At 41.8% G+C, this 21257-nt stretch overlaps 1 protein-coding gene and 1 pseudogene across 1 annotated transcript in view; one reads left to right on the top strand and one right to left on the bottom strand.

Moving 5' to 3' along the window:
- Nucleotides 1-10: 10 nt before the first annotated feature.
- Nucleotides 11-2413, bottom strand: LOC132157951 (uncharacterized protein C8orf76 homolog; annotated as a pseudogene).
- A 12716-nt stretch (nucleotides 2414-15129) lies between these two features.
- Nucleotides 15130-21257, top strand: part of LOC132157950 (regulating synaptic membrane exocytosis protein 2-like) — a 47447-nt gene continuing 41319 nt past the window's right edge. The window contains exons 1-2 of the mRNA XM_059567193.1: nucleotides 15130-15312; nucleotides 15753-15913. Of these exons, the coding sequence (XP_059423176.1) occupies nucleotides 15768-15913 (146 nt within the window). The 5' untranslated portion in view covers nucleotides 15130-15312; nucleotides 15753-15767. The remainder of the gene's footprint in view (nucleotides 15313-15752; nucleotides 15914-21257) is intronic.

Raw genomic sequence — 21257 nt, 5'->3', positions numbered from 1 at the left:
ATCAGTATTCAAATTATTCAAATGTCTTCTCCAGAGGCCTGTGCATGGATAAAGCTAGAGTCTCCTCTTGCAATTTAGTGTGGAGTTTGTTCCACCACCTTTCATCAAATTCTTTACTATAAAGTCCTGATAAACTCTCTCCATCTTGGTTTTCCTCCCTCATCTTCTCTGGACTGAGGTATTCTGCCATCGCCTAGATCAGAATAAAATAAATCAGTTTCTAATGTGAGAACATGAATGTTCAGTATAAATGTTTGGGAGAGCCATTCTGTAGTGTATACATTTAGAGGATAAACTAGCTTTCTTTGATGCACAACAATGAGTTGAATTCACATTACCAAGGAATACCCAATCCAAAAATGACAATTTTGTCTTTGTTTCCTCACCCTCATACAGGTTTCAAACCTGCATGACTTTCTAGCAAGCTTCAAAAAGTAAAGAAAAATGTGTAGACACTATTTTACAAGTCTTCTGAGTATCAGAGTAAAGGATTACAGAATTTTACATTTTGGGTGAACTATTCCTTTAAATACTGATTACACAAACAGTTCTTAATTGAAAGATCAATAAAAGTGATGTGGAGAGTTTAAAATCCTTCAGTTATAAAGACAGTAAAATAATTATTAATAATAATAATAATAATAATAGGCTTTTTGGTAATACTGATTTCATCTCATTGTTATATATATATATATATATATATATATATATATATATAATTATTTTCTCATTGTCTGACCTCAGACACTGTCTGAAGCATTTTTTCTGTTGGCTGTAGAACATGCAGAGCTTCTTCAATGTCTTGTAGAGCCCACTGGCTGTTCTCCAGCAAGAATGAGAACTGCTGAATCCGCGGGATTTCAATTAGCAACCTGAAAAAATGTACAAACAAGATGAACAAACCCAGCGCTGAATTCATCTGTTAATGTTAAAGTCGATAAATAAACAGCTAGTCCCCTTGTGGCCGACATAATTTGTTCTTATTAAGAAAATGATGGTCTTTAATCATAAAATGTTACTTTTCTCCTGCTGCTGGTCGTGTTCTTCCTCAGTGCTGGATCTCTCTGAACAGCCATCGGACTCCAGGAGCCTCTGAAAGCTCATGGCCAGATTCAGCCAGTACCACGGATGGTAGGGATGAAGACCGCACAGCTGCTGCAGGCTGGAGATGCTGTTTGTCAGTATCTCTGTAGTGCTCATTAACACTCAGCTCCAGCTGAAGGACGCAGGTGAGGTGGCAGGTGTTGAATACTTCTGTCCTCTGTCAATAAACCAGTACCTCAACAAAAGCTTATATAAAAGTTGTTGGAGCTAGTAATTTACTATATTTACCAGCTTCTCACAGGCATTTAGAGCCTCTTTTTTTGCCCAGGTGACAGCAGCATCTTGCGAACCCTTCCAGTACATCTCTCTTCACTGATATGTTTCCAGCAGGTATGAGAGAGAAGCAGGATCTATACTCATCCAGAGCTGCCTGCCATTGACATAACTCCCAAATCAGCTTATGAATCAGATATTAGTAAGAGATAATGGTTAATTCAGCTCTTTATACACGGATACTGTTTCCTCCTGTAGGCCAGATCTCTTCGAAACTTCAGGGTTTTTTGTTCTTCTAAAGCATCCTCAACATTTTCATATTCACAAAACCACTAGATAGAATAAAACAAAGGAGAAAATATGACATGCTGGAATACATTTTTTTACTGTGGTGGCCAATATGATCAGAACACTAGTATTTTCACCTGCTAAAAAAGGTTTTGTCCACTATTTTTCTAGTAATAGTCTTATAATAGTCTTGCTATTGTGTGTCAGAAATATTAGTTTACATCTTCAAAAGATGCAAAACTGGCTTAAACCATTTTTAGCTGGTGAAAATACTAGTGTTCTAATAATTTTGGCCACCACCATAATTCTTGGTTATTTAATTCTTGAAAAGGCACTTAAGTTGTTTGTTGGTGAAGGTTTTTATTTATTGATGTATAATACGCGTAAATACTGTTACATATATGAATGGTATTAGCATCTACTGCCGTAACGTTTCCGTATTAATTCCATGTGCTTTTCTTTGAAGTGAAAGTAGGTATGTAAATACTGAGTAAATATACGAGCCGTTTCTGTACCATGGTATCTGTAGTTTTTGGTAAGCGTTGAGTGTGACACCCACCAGAGGTCTGCAGAGTTTGGGCTCGTGTGGGGGAAGAGAATCGGGAGACTCTGATCCTTGATTCTTCGAGCACAGAATCATCAAAAGTGCTGCCCAGACTCTCCATCATGTTAAAAACGCGCGTGACTCATTACTGCTCTCCTCACACACTTAATGAAACACACTGCTACACGTGATTGCCACAGCAATTACAGAAATGTGAAGAAATCCAATGGAGAGAAAAAAAGAAAGAAGTTTATTTGTTCGTTTTTAAAAACGCAATATCCTTTCAATGGAAGACAGCGCTACATAATTAAATGAGCGATACACTTTTATTGCTCTAGGGGGCGTATTGTGTCTCAGCCCAGTCTGTCTTCTTCTACTAATTCTTCTTTTTTCTTTTTTTCTTTTTTGCCTTATTAGAGACATTTGTATGCGAAGAACAATTGTTTAACGTGATTTAAATGTACTAACGCTACACAAAATAAATTAATTAGTATTGTAAGAACCAAACTGTTATTTCTCCAGCAATATGGAGGGCTAAACCAGCAAAAACAATAAATAAATAAATAAGCAAATAAATAAATAAATCTGTGTATAAATACACATATTCATGTTTAAATACATATATAAATAATTAAACCTGTGATGAAAGTAGTCAAATTAAAAAAAAAAAAGGTGGCCAAATGGAAACTGTTTAAGGAAATGCTAAACTCATCCTAACTGTTTTTGTTTATCTTATAAGCTGAATAAAAAGCAGAAACGCAAACACAAAAAACGTACTCGGTTACTAACGTAACCTCGGTTCCCTGAGATGAGGGAACGAGTACTGCGTAAGCTAGCTTACGCTATGGGAAAAGGTCCCCTTTTCTCGAGAATATGAAGCCAAAAATTATCCTTAATTTTTAAATAATGTAAAACGCAGTGCTGCAGCACAGCAGACCCAAGCGAAGCGGCTCGCGCGCTTATTGGCTGTGCTGCGGCAACTGCAGCAACCTATGGTGAGGCGGCGGAGAGTAACGAACCAATGGGGGCGCTTCGCGCCCATTGGACGTCAGAGCGCGCCAAAATAGGCGTGGCTGGAACTATATAAGCCACCGCTTCACCATAGGGATCAGGTTTTAAATCGACTGAAGCGATCACCCGGTCCGAGCACATAGCACGGCAGATTACGCAGTACTCGTTCCCTCATCTCAGGGAACCGAGGTTACGTTAGTAACCGAGTACGTTCCCTTTCGAGAGTACTCTCGTACTGCGTAAGCTAGCTTACGCTATGGGAACACAATGTAAAACGCCGTGCGTGCTCGGGAACTTCGACCTGTCACAGCCCAAGGCGAGAGCTCGGGGCTTTATAGCAGGAGCAATCCCAGTCCCAACAGCCAACCTTAGTGAGCTTTATATAGGGAACGAAAAAAGGGGGACGTGATAAGGCTTAGCACGTCTATATAGAAAGTACCCTGGCCTGCAGGGCAGGGACTTGCAGATTATAGAATCTAATAAATGTGGACGGAGAGGCCCAGCCTGCCGCCGCACAGATATCATCCAGTGGTATCCCGCAGGACCACGCCCATGACGAGGCCATACCTCGGGTGGAATGGGCTCTGATGCCGAACGGGCAGTGAAGGCCCTTAGATTTGTAAGCCAGCGAGATAGTGTCTACTATCCATCGCGATAGGCTTTGCTTCGTGGTGGCGAGACCTCGGGTGCACCCACCAAAGCATATGAAGAGCTGGTCCGACCTCCTGAATAAGGCGGAGCGCGCAATATAGGTTTTAAGAGCCCTGACGGGGCAGATGAAGCTCGCGTTGCTTTCGTCGCTTTGCGAGGAAAGGGCTGACAGCGAGATGACCTGCGCTCTGAACGGTGTTGAGAGCACCTTGGGGACATAGCCGTGTCTTGGTCTGAGAATGACTCTGGAGTCATTAGGCCCAAACTCGAGACAGTCAGCGCTTACAGATAGCGCATGTCAATCCCCCACTCGCTTGACTGAGGCCAGAGCCAGTAGAAAAGCGGTTTTGAACGAAAGAAGCTTCATATCGACAGACTGAAGCGGTTCAAAAGGGGGGCCCTTTAAGGCCTCTAGGACCGTGGACAGGTCCCAGGAAGGGATTGAAGGGGGTCGGGGAGGGTTCATCCGACGAGCTCCCTTAAGGAAACGAATGACCAGTTCGTTTTTTCCCAGTGATAGGCCGGCCACCGGAGCATGAGAAGCTGCAATGGCTGCCACATACACTTTGAGCGTAGACGGGGATCTGCCCGCATCTAAACGCTCCTGTAGGAAGGAGAGTATCTCCGACACGTCACATAAGTGAGGGTCTAGGTTCCGTGTCCCGCACCAGGTGGAGAACACTGACCATTTCTGCGCGTATAGGCGCCTGGTTGAGGGCGCTCTGGCTTCCGTAATGGTCTTTAACACTCCCTCAGGGAGGTTCCCGGGTACCCGTTGAGGGGCCATACATGAAGGGCCCAAAGTTCGGGGTGGGGATGCCAGAGCGCGCCCTTCAGCTGCGTGAGGAGATCTTTCCGCAGCGGTATTGGCCATGGGGCTGTACTGGACAGCTGCATCAGCTCGGAGAACCAAGGTTGGGTCGTCCAGAGTGGGGCTACTAGCAGCATAGCACATCTGCTCTTCCTGACCCGATCGATGACCTGCGGCAGTATCGCGACCGGTGGGAAGGCATAAAGCGGGCGTCTGGGCCAATCGAGGGCCAGCGCGTCCCTGCTCTTTGAAAAATATATTGGGCAATGAGCGTTGTCTTCTGAGGCGAAGAGGTCGACCTCTGCCCTGCCGAAGATGCTCCACATCAACTGAACCGTCTGTGGGTGAAGAGACCACTCCCCAGGGGGAACATTCGCCCTGGAAAGCATGTCCGGGCCCCGGTTCAGGATGCCAGGTACATGCGCTGCCTTTAGCGAGCGCAGATTGCAATGTGCCCATGTCAGAAGACGCTCGGTCAGGGTGTGCAAGGTTTCTGACCTGACACCACCCTGGCGATTTATGTAGGCCACCACTGACATGCTGTCTGATCTGACCAGAACATGATGGCCCTTTAAAAATGGGAGGAAAGCTTTCAGGGATAGTTCGACCGCTATCATCTCCAGACAGTTTATGTGTAACAGTCGCTCCGGGCTCGACCAGAGGCCGGAGGCAGACCTGCCCTCGTACAGGGCACCCCAACCGAGGTTGGATGCATCTGTCGAGACTACTTTCCATTTCGAGACAGCGCCCGTGCTTACGCCTAACTGATACCAGTTGACTATTTTCCAAGGGGCCAGAGCTGCGATGCAGCCGTGGGTCACCCTGATGCGCGCGCGGCCGGAAATCCAGGCGCGCGCTGGAACACGGTCTCTCAGCCAGCGCTGTAGTGGGCGCATGCGCAGCAGGCCCAGTTTGAGAACCGCAGAGGCTGATGCCATCAGACCTAGCATTTCCTGAAATCGTTTGAGCGGGTAAAGAGACCCGGCTTTGAACGACACGGCTAAATGCTGAATAGTGAGAGCGCGCTGTGACGTCAGACGCGCTGTACATGTCACAGAGTCTATGTCTATCCCCAAAAAGGAAATCCTCTGGCTGGGAGACAGAGCGCTCTTGACAGTGTTGATCGTGAGACCCAGGCATTCTAAATGGCTGAGGATCCAGGATCTGTGTGTCGTCAGTAGTTCCTCGGAATGGGCTAAAACTAGCCAGTCGTCGAGGTAGTTCAATACTCGCACTCCCCGCATTCTCAGGGGTGCGAGAGCGGCATCCATGCACCGCGTAAACGTACGGGGCGCTACGGAGAGGCCGAATGGAAGAACCATGTACTGATAAGTCTGCCCCTCGAAGGCGAATCTCAAGAATGGCCTGTGATGGGGTGCTATTTGAATGTGAAAGTAAGCGTCTTTCAGATCCACTGAGAAAAACCAATCCCTCGGGCGAATTTGCGCGAGTATTTGTTTGGTAGTTAACATTTTGAACGATCGCGTCATAAGCGCTTTGTTCAAACGTCTGAGATCTAGGATGGGTCTGAGACCGCCATCCTTTTTTGGTACGAGGAAGTAGCGGCTGTAAAAGCCTGACTCGCGCTGCGCAGGGGGGACAGTTTCTATCGCCCCTTTTGCAAGAAGGTTTATCAGTTCGGCGCGAAGGATGTGTGTCATTTCGCTTTTCACTTTCGTTTCGACCACGACGCGAAAGCGCGGCGGTCTGCGAGCGAACTGGAGAGAGTAACCTCGTTTTATTATATTCAAAACCCAATCTGATATGCCGGGGATGGCCTGCCATGCAGCGGCTCGTGCGGCTATGGGTTGAATGTGCTTCGGGCACTGGCCGCCTGTTATGAGGGGACCAGTAGCTCGAGTATGCTGTGCTTGTGACACTGTGGTGACAGCGCTTATTTGTAGGGTTGCGCACTGAGAAGTGGGCACGCGCGCTACATTTAGAGCACCTCCGGCGCGAGCGGGAAGGTGGGCATGAAAGGAGACCCGAGTGAGTCTTTGTGACACTTGGGGGAGTGTGTATACATGTAGGGGTGCGTACTGTGTAGTGGGCACACTGCCTACATAGAAAAAGCTCTTTTTGTGCTTTATTGAGGTCGCCGTGAAAACGGCGTTTGTGTGCAGGCGTGCGTGCATTGTAACAGGCTCGTTTACTGCAGTATAGACATCTCCAACCGCCTTTAGTGAGGGGATTGGAGGAAGCATGTGAGGTTTCTTGTGTGGTGGTCCGGCCACAGCGGGACTTAACCACGGTCTTTTCAGCCCGAAGGTCAGGAGGGCTTCGGAGGCTCGGGGTTCAGCACAATCCTGGGCCGAGGTCCCCGTCTCTCTGGCGGTTTGCGGCTCGTAGAGCGAGAGCGGTGCTGGGTTTTGGTCGCTGGGCGAAACTGTAAGTCTGGCTGCGATGGCTTCGAGGTCTGAGGGGGCGGCGCGTTTCTACGGCGTCCCGCAGCAGAGCTAGAGCGTTTCGGCAGGAAGTGTCTCATTGCCTGCGACGTTTTCAGTGAAACCCTTAACCGACTGGCCAAAGAGGCCGGAAGGCGAGATAGGAGAGTCGAGAAAGGCGGATTTGTCGGCGTCTTTCATCTCCGTGAGCGTGAGCCAGAGGTGTCGCTCTAAAACAGCGAGGCTTGCCATGCTTCGGCCGATCGCTTGTGCTGTGGCCTTTGTCGCACGCAGGGCTAGATCAGTAGCGCTGCGGAGATCTTTAAAGTCATAGGTATCTGGGGCAGACTCGTCCAGGTTACGGAGAAGTCTGGCCTGAAAAACCTGCAGCACAGCCATGGTGTGTAGAGCCGAAGCGGCTTGACCAGCGGAGGTGTAAGCTCGGCCAGCGAGAGCTGAGGTGGTGCGGCACGGCTTGGATGGATGCACAGGCTTCGACCACCATCCAGCGGCTGAGGGCGGGCAGAGGTGTGCAGCAATAGCCTCCTCGAGAGGGGGGAGGCTCTCGTAACCGTGGTCTCGGGCGCCGTCGACAGAGGAGAGCGCTGACGAGACAGAAGTCTTCAAGCGTGCGGAGAATGGGGCTTTCCACGACTTCGTGAGTTCATTGTGAACTTCCGGGAAGAAGGGGGCTTTTCTTTGCGGAGGGGCCGAAGGGCGCCCCTGCAGGAACCATTCATCCAGCCTGCTTTTAGCGGGCTCGTCTGGAGGAGACCAGTCGAGCTGAAGGTCGCTGACAGCCCTTGTAAGCACGCGAGTAAGCTCCGCGTCGATATCGGCGCGTTGTCCGGTGCAGCTGGGTGCTGTAGAGGGGGGGGGGTCCGCAATGGAGCCCGACCATTCCTCACTACTGGACGCGGCGAGAGAAAGGCTGTCGTGTCTGTCCTCTTCCGCCTCAGGCGCTCCGAAGGAGAAGGGGGCGCTGGTGAGCAGGGACTGGCGCTGCTCGTCCACGAAGAGGACAGGCGAAGGAGCGAGAGCGGGCGAGGCACGCGGGGAGTGTTCCGGCGTGAGCTCGCGTGTAACAGTACGCTCAGGCATTCTCTGATCGCGGCGTTTCTTACGCGGCACTTGAGAGAGAAGAGGCGGAGCGGGTGGAGCATCGTGGCTGGTTTGAGCTAATCGAGCCCGCAGGGTCGATATAGCCATGTCGTCGCACTCAGGGCAGCCGCCCTTGAAGAGTGCGCTCTCAGCATGCTCGCGGCCCAGGCAGGAGACACAGATGATGTGGCGGTCCTCGCTGGGCAGAGGGCCTCGGCAGGAAGCGCAGGCCCGAGGCATTTGAAACAACGCCTCGAATTCTGGAGGAAAAAAGTGTGATGCAGCGGCAAACACACTAGCTTTGAAAAGGATATAGTCACGCCGGATGGCGCAGCAGGAAGCGAGTGCTGAAGGCGGCGTCGAGATGAAACACGAGCCGGCGTCCTCAGATCTGCGTTGCAGTGCTATCCCGCTGAGAGGCTTTTCGACGGCGTGTAGAGGCTTCTCCGGAGAAGACAGCGAAGTGCAGGTGAGATCGCTGAAGGAGATGAAATCTGATCCCTATGGTGAAGCGGTGGCTTATATAGTTCCAGCCACGCCTATTTTGGCGCGCTCTGACGTCCAATGGGCGCGAAGCGCCCCCATTGGTTCGTTACTCTCCGCCGCCTCACCATAGGTTGCTGCAGTTGCCGCAGCACAGCCAATAAGCGCGCGAGCCGCTTCGCTTGGGTCTGCTGTGCTGCAGCACTGCGTTTTACATTATTTAAAAATTAAGGATAATTTTTGGCTTCATATTCTCGAGAAAAGGGGACCTTTTCCCATAGCGTAAGCTAGCTTACGCAGTACGAGAGTACTCTCGAAAGGGAACTCAAGATTGCGGCAATATATGGTTTATGTTTGTTTTTCAAGTCATCTCCAGGTAATATGTGGGAAAATACAATAAAATATGGAATATAAATTTGCTCTTGAGTGTGATGCACTGACGTTTTAGCTAATTATGAGCAGTATGTAAGTTGATCCTTGTTTATATCTGAATTAATGCGTAATTAAAATCTGTTTAATATATAAAGCAGCCGATCATGACTTGTAATAGACTTTTGTGTAACACTTAAGGTGACATTTTCCATCCCTTATGTTATCCTTAGGAAAATGACAGTTAAGGGGCTTTATTCAACACTTTTAGAGTTTAGAGGGATACTGAAGAGAAATTCTAAGGGTTTATGAGGTTTCACCAACAGAAACCCTTAAGTGACACTTAATGGTAATTTTCAGCAACACCCTTAAGTTTAAGGGAAACTTAAGGGCGAACTTAAGGGAAAATTACACTTAAGGTGTTTTATACAACCGGACCCAGGGCCCTAAATGCCACTAAACTGGAGAGGGTGTTTGCCAAACCCTTTGTAGCTCCACTAGATGGACACAGATATGGCATCAACTGCATCACCAAACATGCCAAAAGCCTGTCGACAATCATCTCTGGTGCCTGGGATGAGGTGGTAACACTTTAAAGTCCTTATGGCTCTTTTAGGAGCACAGGCTCTTGTACTGAGCAAGCCCAGTCACTGTTATGTTAACTACATATAAGAACGGCATGCACACCCAACATACAATAAGACAAAGGACACAGTTAATGAACTTCAGTTTTGCAGTTATTTTTCTCATTATGCCAAAACCTTCTAGAATTATTTCGTATGGATGAATGCATGGATTCGTGATTCTTACAAGTGAAAGTTTGGAACCTTCCTAAGCTGGAGTGTTTGAGGAATCTATTCCTGCTTTTATGGCACTACCTTTTTCACTGTATTTTAATCCTGCATATTCCATATTCTCTTTGCTATAGATGAAAACAATCCAGTTAATAAGTGCTTGTGAAGTTATGTGATTCTGTGAAATCTTCATATATATATATGGGAGATGTACCACACCAAAAATATGCAGCTTGTCATCTGTGTGAGATGGTCTGCTGACAACAAATATGTCCTTAGTGGTTCTGACGAGATGAACATTCGGCTATGGGAGGCCAATGCCTCGGAGAAGATTGGAGTGGTGAGTGCATGATCCCATTTAATGTCTAAGTCAACCAGAAAGAGTTTTAACTCAATGACTCCAGGTTTTATACCTGATTGCAGAGCTTTTTAAGGGTGCTCACTTGTTGCAGATGCACTCAGGTGGTTAATAAGGACCGTATTTGGCCCCCGTGGCCACCCCACAAAGCACTTAAAATGAATTACACTCACAAATCACTTTCATTAAGCACTTCTATGGCAGTGTTGCTAAGGTCTGAAACCTGGCCAGGAAAAAGTTTTATGTCTCTTGTCAAAGCAACTCTTGTAATAGAGTGCCCCAAAGTGCCTACACCTATTTCATAAAGTGCAGCTCATCTACAAGGAAATCTGCACATGTCCATAGATGTTTTTAAAGATTGAAGCACTGAAAAATATTTTTCAGTTTTATAATGATATCTGATTTTGAAAGTTGTTAAAAAACATGACCATATATATGTTAAGGAGTGTCAATTTTAGTCAGGGGGAAAGTAATTGTTACAAAACCGTAAATATGTCCCCTTTTATATGTCACGTGGAAAGAAAGCTTTTTGTTCTGCTGAGGCAGAGGTTGGTTCTGTTCCAGGTAGATGGTAGATTCTTCTCCTCATAAATTTGTATCAGCTCTAGTCCTCATTCGGCCCATCATTGGCAAGTTTTTGGCTCTTGCTGGACTTTAAGAGAGATTTATTCTGATGCTTTTCACTTAAAGAGATCAGACACTCACTGCAGTTATCAGCAGTTTGAATCGGCCAATCACTTAAAGCAGAAAAATAATGAAGACATTAAACTCACAGCCACATGAGAGTATTTAATTAAAGGAGCAGATGCTGAATCAAGAGTCTGCTGTCTGGAGAAGCTCTTTGGACCTTAAAGAGACTGGCTTTGGTTTGGTTTTTCTTTGTTGCCTGATCAAATGCCCATTTAACTAGATTACTATGAAAATTCCCTGTTTATGAGATTGACCCTCTATGAGTGACTCTTTACAATAACAGTATCAGATTTTTCACATTCACATTGGTTCCCCTTACGAAAGGAAAATATATTTACCAATATATTTCTTAAAATATATTGTGATATATTGTAATATATTATTTTCCATTTTTATTTTCTAATATATTATATATTTGAATACATTGAATAATATATTGATGATAAATATATTATATTATATATTGCAAAATATACAAATGATTGCCGCTTTCAGTATATTGCAATATATTGGAAAAAATAAATATATATAAGAATATATGCCTAATATAATACATGATATTTTCCAATATACTGAAATATATTTTTGATCCATAAAGGTCTGTTGTTTCAAATAAAAAAGGCCATGCTTTACATTTTTATGCCCCTTTAATTTATCCCTAGAGTCCTCTTATTATGTTATACTATATGTAGAAAATTAAATATAATTGCTACTTGCAGTCTATGTATAACTATAATTATATTTTTCATTAAGCGTTCCTGAAGCTTAAACAGTAGAGCATAGTGCTAGCAACGACAAGGTCATTAACTGATCAAATGTATACCTGAAATGCATACATTTTCAGCTTTATTTCAGTTAACAAAAAGTAACACAGGTTACGGTTACGATAACTGTAAGTAAATTAAAAGAAAAATAAGTGGCGGCATAAGTATGGTAGTTGTAGTTTTTATGTTGCAACATGTTAGCAATTTTAGAAACAGATGTAAAATTTACATCTGATGTTTGAATGCATATAATTTATCTAGTAAAACAAGGTGTGAATGTCTCTTCAAGTAATGCCTATTTTACTGATAAATCGGTAAAAAGTTATTCTAAAATTAAATTTGAAATTACTAAACGAGCCCATGGCTGATATGCTACTTAACAGGCCTTCCGATTTTCCTCCTGAGCACTATGATGGCATCAGCAGCTATTAGATTGCCCTAAACAAATTGAATTTGAGAAAATCATTGCTTTTAATTAGAATAAAAGCCCTCGGAGGGGTGTGGAGTGAGACGTGCTGAAGCCGGGGAGCTGAAGAAATTTTATTATAGAGATATAGATGAGAAGAAGCACGTTGCTGTGTTTCTTCTAGTGAAAAATGTGGTTTCATGTTGATTTCCAAATGAAAAAGACTTCTCAGGATGTTGCATGTCTGTGCTGCCACTGTTGTGTTTATGACATGCATTCATAAGAAATGTATACCTTACAGTTTGACAAAAGGTTGTACCCATAGCTAAATCTTTTCTGCTGTTGCATGGTGTATGCATGTATTCTGTCTTGACCAAAGACACAAATCTCATTGTTCACAGCTCTCTGCCTGAGAAAAAGCTGACGCACCACCACCTGCCCAGAGTCGTCCTGAAGCAATAGAGAGAGTTGCGGGAAATGAAGGAAGCCTGGCGCAGGAAATAAGTTCCCTTCACCAATGCACAACTCTAGTCCATCAACTAAAGTCCCAAAATGCATTAAATACCTGTAAATCTTGTGTTGCATTCCATAAAAACATCAGCCTTTTTTGAAAAACTTGGTGAAAATCACACATTTCAACTTTAAATCTTATGGTGTTTTGTGCCTTTTGGCTCTTTTGTACTGGCAGCAAAATTAAATGAATCCATGTTCAAGTTTGATTGGCATTCTGATTGTCTGTGCCTCTCTGTGTTTTTTAGGGAACAAAACGTCCGCAAACACAGCAAGCTGGGATCTGTTCCCCTGCTGACAGAAAAGGAGAAACATGTGGTGGCTGTCGTGGAGTAAGAGCTGATTTAAAGAGGTGCTTTCAGTGCTTTCATACTGCTGTTTGCTACACATTTCTAAAGAATTTTGCATGGACACAGACTGAGCTCTCTTTATAATTGGATGTATATGAACAATGAAAACATATTTATTTGGGAATATTCCTGTTTCCAGTTTAGCCTTCACTCCAAACCCACTGGTTTACACAATGACACATTGATAAGAAAACAGAAATGTTCCAAATGTTTCTATAACATATGTACTAGTGAACGTGTTACCATTACCTGTGTCACTATGTAAATTAATTCAAATGGATTTACCTTGGAGCAAGGTTACCTTTGAGGTGTTCTTACTGATGTTATGTGGGTCATATATTGTCTGATGGTGAACTGCAATAATTGCAAGATAAGGTTGGTAAGTATTGTCTCAGAGTCAGTTGTCTCAGTTGTTCTCACATACAGCCTTAAATGCAAGCCTGATGTTTTACAGTGTTTGTGTTTTGTAATTGTTTGCGTAGGTAAACAAGCACTGTTTTCACCTCCTGTAAACAACTTAATTATTTAATAAGATATAAAATACACTTCACCGTTTTAGCCCATAATCCTATCATCTCAATTTACTCTTGTTTAAAGCTCATCTACAATCAGTGCAACCCAAAGGTGTGAGAAATTGAGGGTCAGGAATGAAAATATACAGTCATAAACAGTTGCTTTGAAAAAAAAAAAAAAAACTATGGTAACACTGTAAGTTTATTAAATTATTTACATTGTACAATGTTGAACAGGTCAGTACCTGAAAGAGTAAAATTTCATGTTTTATTGTTTAAAACTGCATCAACTAATGAAATTAAGCACTGAATTAGTAATGTTTAATATGATGTTAATAAAGGTTGTGCTACATTTTGCCTGGTTGTATCAATCTCATATGGAATCAAGAATCGCCTCATTAATATTTTAATTAATTAATGCGCATGAATTCAGCTGAAAGGAATAGGTTGCATTTGCTGTAAATAGAAATGAGCAAGATGATGTTTTATTTAGTAGTTTAAAATGTAATTGAGCCTTATCATCTTTTAAAAAGGATGTAGTAGTATTCCATGAAGATTAAAATAATTTGACGCATTATTGGTCTATACTTCCTATTGGCAGCGGACCCTGCTCAGGTTATTTTTGGAATGTATGGCTGATCCAGCTACAGTGTAGACTCCAGTCCGTTTTTTCACTATGATTTTCTACTGGCGGTCAATGAAATTGCGAGTCCTACTATGGCAAAGGTTTAGATGAATATTAATTGGGTCATACTGACGTTGCGTCCTGGCCGTCCAATGGAGAAGTCTTGATTCCTCAGCATTCATTGGGTCATGCTGACGATCAGTTCTCATCTTCCATTGGTGCTGTCTTGGTTCCTAAATAAAAAAAGATTCCTTATCAAATTGATCAGTTTTATAATTTTGGAACACAAAACCAGCCAACCTTTTGAAATTGAGATCTTCTGAATGTTGAATAAATTAGCTTTCCATTGATGTATGTTGTGTTAGGATAAGTTAATATTTCGCCGACTGAGATAACAACTGTTTGAAAATCTCGAAAAAGAATATATATATATATATATATATATATATATATATATATATATATATATATATATATATATATATATATATATATATATATATATATATATATATATATGTATATATATATATATATATATATATGTTATATCACATTAGGATGTTCATGATACATGATCTTTAATTAATATCATAATGATTTTAGGCATAAAATAAAAATCGATAATTTTGACCCATACAATGTTGGCTATTGCTACAAATATACCCGTGACTGGTATTGTAGTCCAGGGTCTCGTTTAAGTTAAATATACGACTTTAACAACTATTTTGCAAAACACATTTCTCTAATTGATGAAAGTGAAACCACATTAGACTCCAGAAAAATAAAACTAAATGAGCATTGAAGACTGCAATTCATGCAGGTTTCTCTCTCTTTCTCTCTCTCTATCTCTCTCTCTCTGGTAAAGTAAAATACGTTGCTAATGTGAAAAACTTTTTTTCCTGCCCGTGAATAAGAATAAGGTTTGGTTCTTGAATATTAATTGAGTAATGCTGACGTCTAGTTCTTCTGTTCCAATGGCGAATGCTGTGCTCTTGAATGTGAAATAGGCCGCGCTGACGTCGAGTCGTTTCCTCCCGAAAGCAAACGCTACCTCATGAATATTAATAACTAAGCCTTCGCCATACTACGATTGGCTAACTCGCCTCCCGACCGCGAAGCTTTGCTCCGCCCACACTTCCAATTGGGATTCTGTGTCGCTGCATCCATTTTTGTGTATTTAAGATATCTTCAAGGATTTCCAAACCTGGAGAAAAGCGCGGCACCGGCGCAGAGGGACTCAAAAGGGAAACAAACATTTATTATGAGATGCAAAAGAACTTTTCCAGGACGATGACAGCGATGGGTTAGACAGGATTGAACAGGATGATGGCCAAATAAAAGGCAAGAGGCGATTTCACATCCTCACTGAAATCTGGAATAACATCTGAGATCTGCTATTTTATTCATAATGCATCGTTGCTTTATTCATTTTCTTTTTGTATTGAGGAAGAGGAGAATTTTAAACAGGATTACATATAATTTCAAAAGCCATTGCCTTCAAAAGGACCAGCTGTATCCATTCTTCTGTTCTGTTGCTCAGAAAATGATTGATCTAATGCTGTAAAATCCACCTTATGTAGTCTAAGAGCTTACACTGTTATAATTTCAATAGTAGTATAATAACTTAACCTCCTTTAGTGTTTTAAAGCATTGTAATGGTCACCAGAGATGCTGCTGTGGGTTATAATGCTTTGATTCCTGAGCAACCAAATCCCACTGATGATTGATCAGATAGACCTTGCATTCATCATGGATTAAGTCTGGTTATTGATCTTCTTCAGCATCGGGGTGTAAAGATGTCTGCTCCAGCCGGGCCCCGCAGTGGGCCTGTCCTGCCGGAGATGCCGGATCTGAGCCACCTCACCGAGGAGGAGAGGAAGATCATCCTCGGTGTCATGGACAGGCAGAAGAAAGAGGAGGAGAAGGAGCAGACCATGTTGAAGTAAGAGCTTTATGGATTCTTACTTTATGGAAATAAATCTCGACTTGTTGGCCAAAGGATTGAGAGGGAATGGTGTGAATGATCCCCAGTTCATCTGATTTGACACAGAGAGCTTGAGTGTTTGAGGTTTTGTTGTGATGTCTAGTGGTGAGAATCACATTTGTATTTATTAGTCATATGGACATCATGCCTGTGCTTCATTCTCTTGGCTTTGGAACTGTATTGCACGCCATTTTCACCTTTACTAGAGCACACTTCATATGACAGCTCATAACACAATAGCACACTATTCCAGTTTAATCGATGTGAATATCTAATGTTGTTTTGACCTGAGCATTGAGGCTGCGGCGCTAGAGATTTCAGCACCACGGCGCTGTCCGCTGACTTACAAACCCATTGAATGATTGTTCTCAGTTGTGAAATATGGAGGATTTAACTTTGTTTCCAGTATAATTGCAAATTAATTTAAGTGAAATGCTATTATAGGTCTTGAGTGGTTGGATTTTGTGAGAAATGTGTTCTTGGGCTCATTTGTGGAGGTTTAAGAACTGCTTAACTTACAGCTATAGAGGAAACAGTACAGAATTGCAGGGGCTTTCAAACTTTTTATCACACTGACCTTTAGATAATATTATAACGACCTTGTGGGGGATTCTATCACTTTAAAATGCAAAGACAGCTGTATATTTGAATGTTTAATGGTTCATGAAAAATAGCATTATAAAAACAACATTGCTTTTTGCATTGTCACAGTATTAAAACCAAAAGATGTAAAGTATCAAATTAACAGTGTATCTTTTTCATACCTTATGTTAAAGTTATGTTAGATGTGTAAATCTAATGAATACTATATCTAGGGATGGGAATAGAATAAAAAAAATTAATAATGAATCTCGTGATTTACAACCAATCATAACTATTTCATCCAAAATGTTCCCTGGGACCTTTTCGCGGACCCCTGGGGAAGCCAGGTTTGAAAACCCCTGCAATATACAACCGTAAAGATTTCTGTCACTCGTTTCATGTTTAGAAAGTTCTGGTTTCATGTTGATAAAAGTCTGTTTGTTTTTGTTGGCAAAGCAAGATGCTTTAATTTATTTTTTATTATGGATAGATATTAAACAAAAACACAAAAAATGGTGTAGAAATGATCTTCACTTTACAATGCAATGTTTAATTCAATGTCTTGAAACTTGCCGTTTCTTTGTAATTAGTTTTATAATTTACTATTTCGAAGAGACTGAAATAGTAAATGCTTGTAAAATAACTTTGTTTTTTTTTACAGTGTAGTTCAAATCAATTAGAAATCAAAATAGAGGAGAGTCAAACATTTAAAGAGTTTTTTATTTGTAGTGATGCTTACATTAAACAAATCAAAGTGTAGTTTGCATATGAGACATTCGCTTCTTTAAAGATCTGAATTGTTTATTATTAGTAGTGTATTTTTAGCGGCCCTTTTGTGTGTAATAAATAAATATAAAGCTGGTCAGCTTTAAGTTGGTGATTCCAGATCGTTGAAAATGTTTCTTTCTGTTTGCTATTCCTAAGCTCTTTAAAGGTAAATTATGGCTTTTCTGATTTCCCCCAGTTATTGTTTTAGTCACTTTGTGCAACAAATTACTAAACAAAATGTTCAGAATTCAAACAGGAAATTATTTGCAGTTCTATGAGCAGCGTCAGTACAGCATCTTTAGTTCATGGATTTTTTTGCGAGGGTGTGTAGACGTGCTTCTATCATTAGGTAAATATTAACACTGCAGCATGGAAATAGAGCCGATTCCATGCAATAAGTGAAGTAAACATGAGTCACAGACGTAAAGCTGACTGCTACCTCACTGCTGGTGTGTTTGTGTGTGTTAGGTGAGTCACTTGATCCCTCCCTCTTAAACACACACTTCCACCATTCATAGTTTCGAGAGAGCGAGAGAGATAATGTTAGCCACTCAAGTGCTGATGTCATGTAAGGGAGGGTGATGGTTGGTTAGCATCAGTGTGGACGCTGTCACGAGGCCTCTGATCTTTTCTAGAGTAGTGTGCAATCGGCAGGTGTAGAGTTACACAACAACACGGCGGCTTGTTGGCCTCTGACTGTTACTTATACTGAACAGTGAATGTGCAGAGCCGCTGCCCGTGCCATGTGACTCAAGGCCTGATCACATTCTCATCGCTGGTCCACAAGGCCATGCCTTCATTTGGGTTATTTAAAGGGGTTATATCATAATTTGCATTATTTATTCTTTCTACTAAAGTTGCTAGGGTTCGTCCAGGTTTTATGTGTCAAAAACAGTCATAGTTTAGTTTTTCCTATCTATTTCCAGTTCAATAGACTGCTTTCATGTCTGTACATTTACAGCTTACATTTGCAGACAACCTCTGTAATGATTGTCTAATTTTGAACTGAACAGGCCTTTTTTGTTACTGTGCCTTTAAGACTTCTATGTAAATGCTTCTTGTTTTTAAAATGCTGGGTCCAAATGTAGTTTACAGTTTGCACTTTACAGCTTATCTATAGCTCTTCCAAAAAAAGGCCTGTTCACTCCAAGAGCTCCAGGAACTTGCATCATTTGTTCACTAATGAATCCTCTGCAGTGAATGGGTGCCGTCAAAATTAGAGTCCAAACAGCTGATAAAAACATCACAGTAATCCACACAACTCCAGTTCATCATTTTTAACTTTAAACTATTGCTTCTAAAAGCAAAACTTAAATCAATCCTTAAACCATAATAATGCTTCCTCCAGTGAAAAAGTTTTTTTTTTCTGATTTGGGAGAGAAATATGCACAAAACAAGGAATGTAAAAACAGTCCAAAACCATTCTACACTAATATGTTGGTGCATTTCAATGTAAGAGAATGACAAGAGAAGGACTTTTTAATAGAGGGAGCGTTATTAGGGATTATGGACTGTTATTTTGGTCAAAAGTGGTGATTTAAAGTTAAAATGTCTTAATGTATTTGATTATTGCAAACATGCAACTTTTCACGTCACAAGACTATAATTGTAATTGATGGATTGGAGATGTGTGGATTACATGTGGATTATTTTAATTTTTTTATCAACTGTTTGGCCTCTCATTCTGATGGCACCCATTCACTTCATAGGATCAATTGGTAAGCAAATGATATAATGCTGAATTTATCCAAATCTGTTCAGATGAAGAAGGAAACTCCCTACATTTTCAGCTAATTAAATTTTTTTGTGTGAACTATTCTGTTTATAAAGATGTATGGTAATGTGAGGAATCCATACCACAGTCTGTTAAAATAAGGTTAAAATAACCAGAAACCTTATTAAAAATAAACTTTAGCCCCTTTTCAGAAGGATCTGCAGAGAAGAAAGTGATACACACAGACAAAAACAACACAGGATTTGACTTATTTTACTCTTTTTATTAGTTGTTCTAGTATTTAGGAATGATAGAAACTGTCAAACTTCCTTTGTAGTGCATTGCCATGACGAGTTTTTGGTGTTGTTGATATGTAAGTGTGAATAATCTAAATTGTGTTCATTAGTGCATCTTTCTGATGTTGAGGATGTTCAGAATGAACAGTTTTTGCATCTTACCTTACAGCATGTTTTTATGCATTATATGACATTTGCTCACTACAGTGGTTCTCAGTTTTTGTCTAGTTAAGGTGATGATGGAGAAACAAGCAGGATAACTGGTTGAGTGAATGGTCACTAATGAGATATTTAGCTGTGTTTGTTTTATCATAAATCTCAGTGTGTATGTGGTAGCCACGCCACAGGATGCTCCTCTATGAATTTTTTTTAATGGTCTCTCTCTCTCTCTCTCTCTTTCACACACACACACACACACACACACACACACACACACACACACACACACACACACACACACACACACACACACACACACACACACACACACACACACACACACACAAACAGCAAACAGCAAAATCTGGGAATTCTGGGAGAATGAAGAGATGAAGAAGCCCCCTGTAGAAGTGTTTGCCAAATTCCTGTCATCTCACTGGAAGAGCCTCAAAGAAATTGAAACAAATCCAGCTAGAGAGCGAGAGTGAGGGAGAGTTTTAGTAGCTGAAAGTGAGAATGTGCCAGGGGAGGTGTTTATAGCCTATGAAAGAGACAGGAAGAATGAGAGACAGGACGTTTAGGGGATTTGACTGAGAGAGATTGTACAGAGGAGAGCAGTTGTTGCCTATTTGCTGTTATCATCCGGGGGTTGCACCTTTAGCACACAGGGAAAGTGAGTGCACTCAAATTGGTATTCATAAGTGTGTGCTTCTCATCTGTATTATGTATGTACTTACAGTATGAGGAAAAAGAGTACTTGGGTATTTATTTATTTACTTGTATTTCATGTTTAGATGTGCAAAAAAAGCTGAATTTTGTTAAATTGAGTGTGGATTTTTGAGAGTTAAAAAACAGGTAAAATGACATTTTGTTTAATTTACTTTATTTAATATTTTAAAAGTATTTTCTATAGTTATTTAATTTTTTTTCATGCTCATTTAAGGATTAAGAACAATTTTATAAAACTGAAAATAAATGGCACGTATAGGACAAGATTATACTGCATTTTCAATTAGCTTGTCTGCTTCAGGGTCCATCTGCATGAACATAGTCACCATGTTAAGACTGTCTCTGAAGAACTAGTTTGACTAACTAGCAGTTAACCAAGTGGTAATCAGTCTTACTTTTTGATTTCAAATTTGACCAAACCATTACTATATATTGCCTCATTTAATGCTTGTTGTTTGTTTTATGCTTATTTTATCATTTTTCAACTATTCACACTAGTCAGCCAGCCAGACTTTTGACTAAAAATCCACGTTGCGGCTTATTTTTGCTAAGTACTGTCAATTTAGACAGGAAGAGAATGTGTCACCAACATTTATGGTTATCAAATGCAACACATATTTATGTCCAGAATACAGTTCTACACATAGAAATCGAACTTATTTGCTAAACAAGTACCTGAGTATCTTGCTCATTGTATAGACATGTTTCCAAGCAAACCGTAGACCTCCGACTCCCGGAAGTCAACCTGACTGGAACTGGCAATTTGCTGCTGTGCAGTGCATTAGCTGCAGTGTTTGTCAGTGGTATGCCTCAGCTGGTCAGTGATGGGACTCTCGCTCATACACACGGCATCCCCCGCTACCATGTAAAGAGTCTCTGTGAGACCCCTTCCCCCACACACACATCTTGGTTGCCTCCGGGGGGACGGGCCGCAGCAAGGCTTAATCCACACCGCAGAACACACACCAACTGGCTCTGTCCTGCTCATCAGCATCTTCCATCAGCACACTAGCTGGTATTTGAGATGTTAATGGACTGGTTTGTAAAAGCACTG

The sequence above is a fragment of the Carassius carassius genome, chromosome 15, assembly GCF_963082965.1.
Source record: "Carassius carassius chromosome 15, fCarCar2.1, whole genome shotgun sequence".
In the NCBI taxonomy this organism is placed as follows: Eukaryota; Metazoa; Chordata; class Actinopteri; order Cypriniformes; family Cyprinidae; genus Carassius; species Carassius carassius.
The sequence above is the reverse complement of the archived record's forward strand: the minus strand, read 5'-3'. Positions and strand labels throughout refer to the sequence as shown.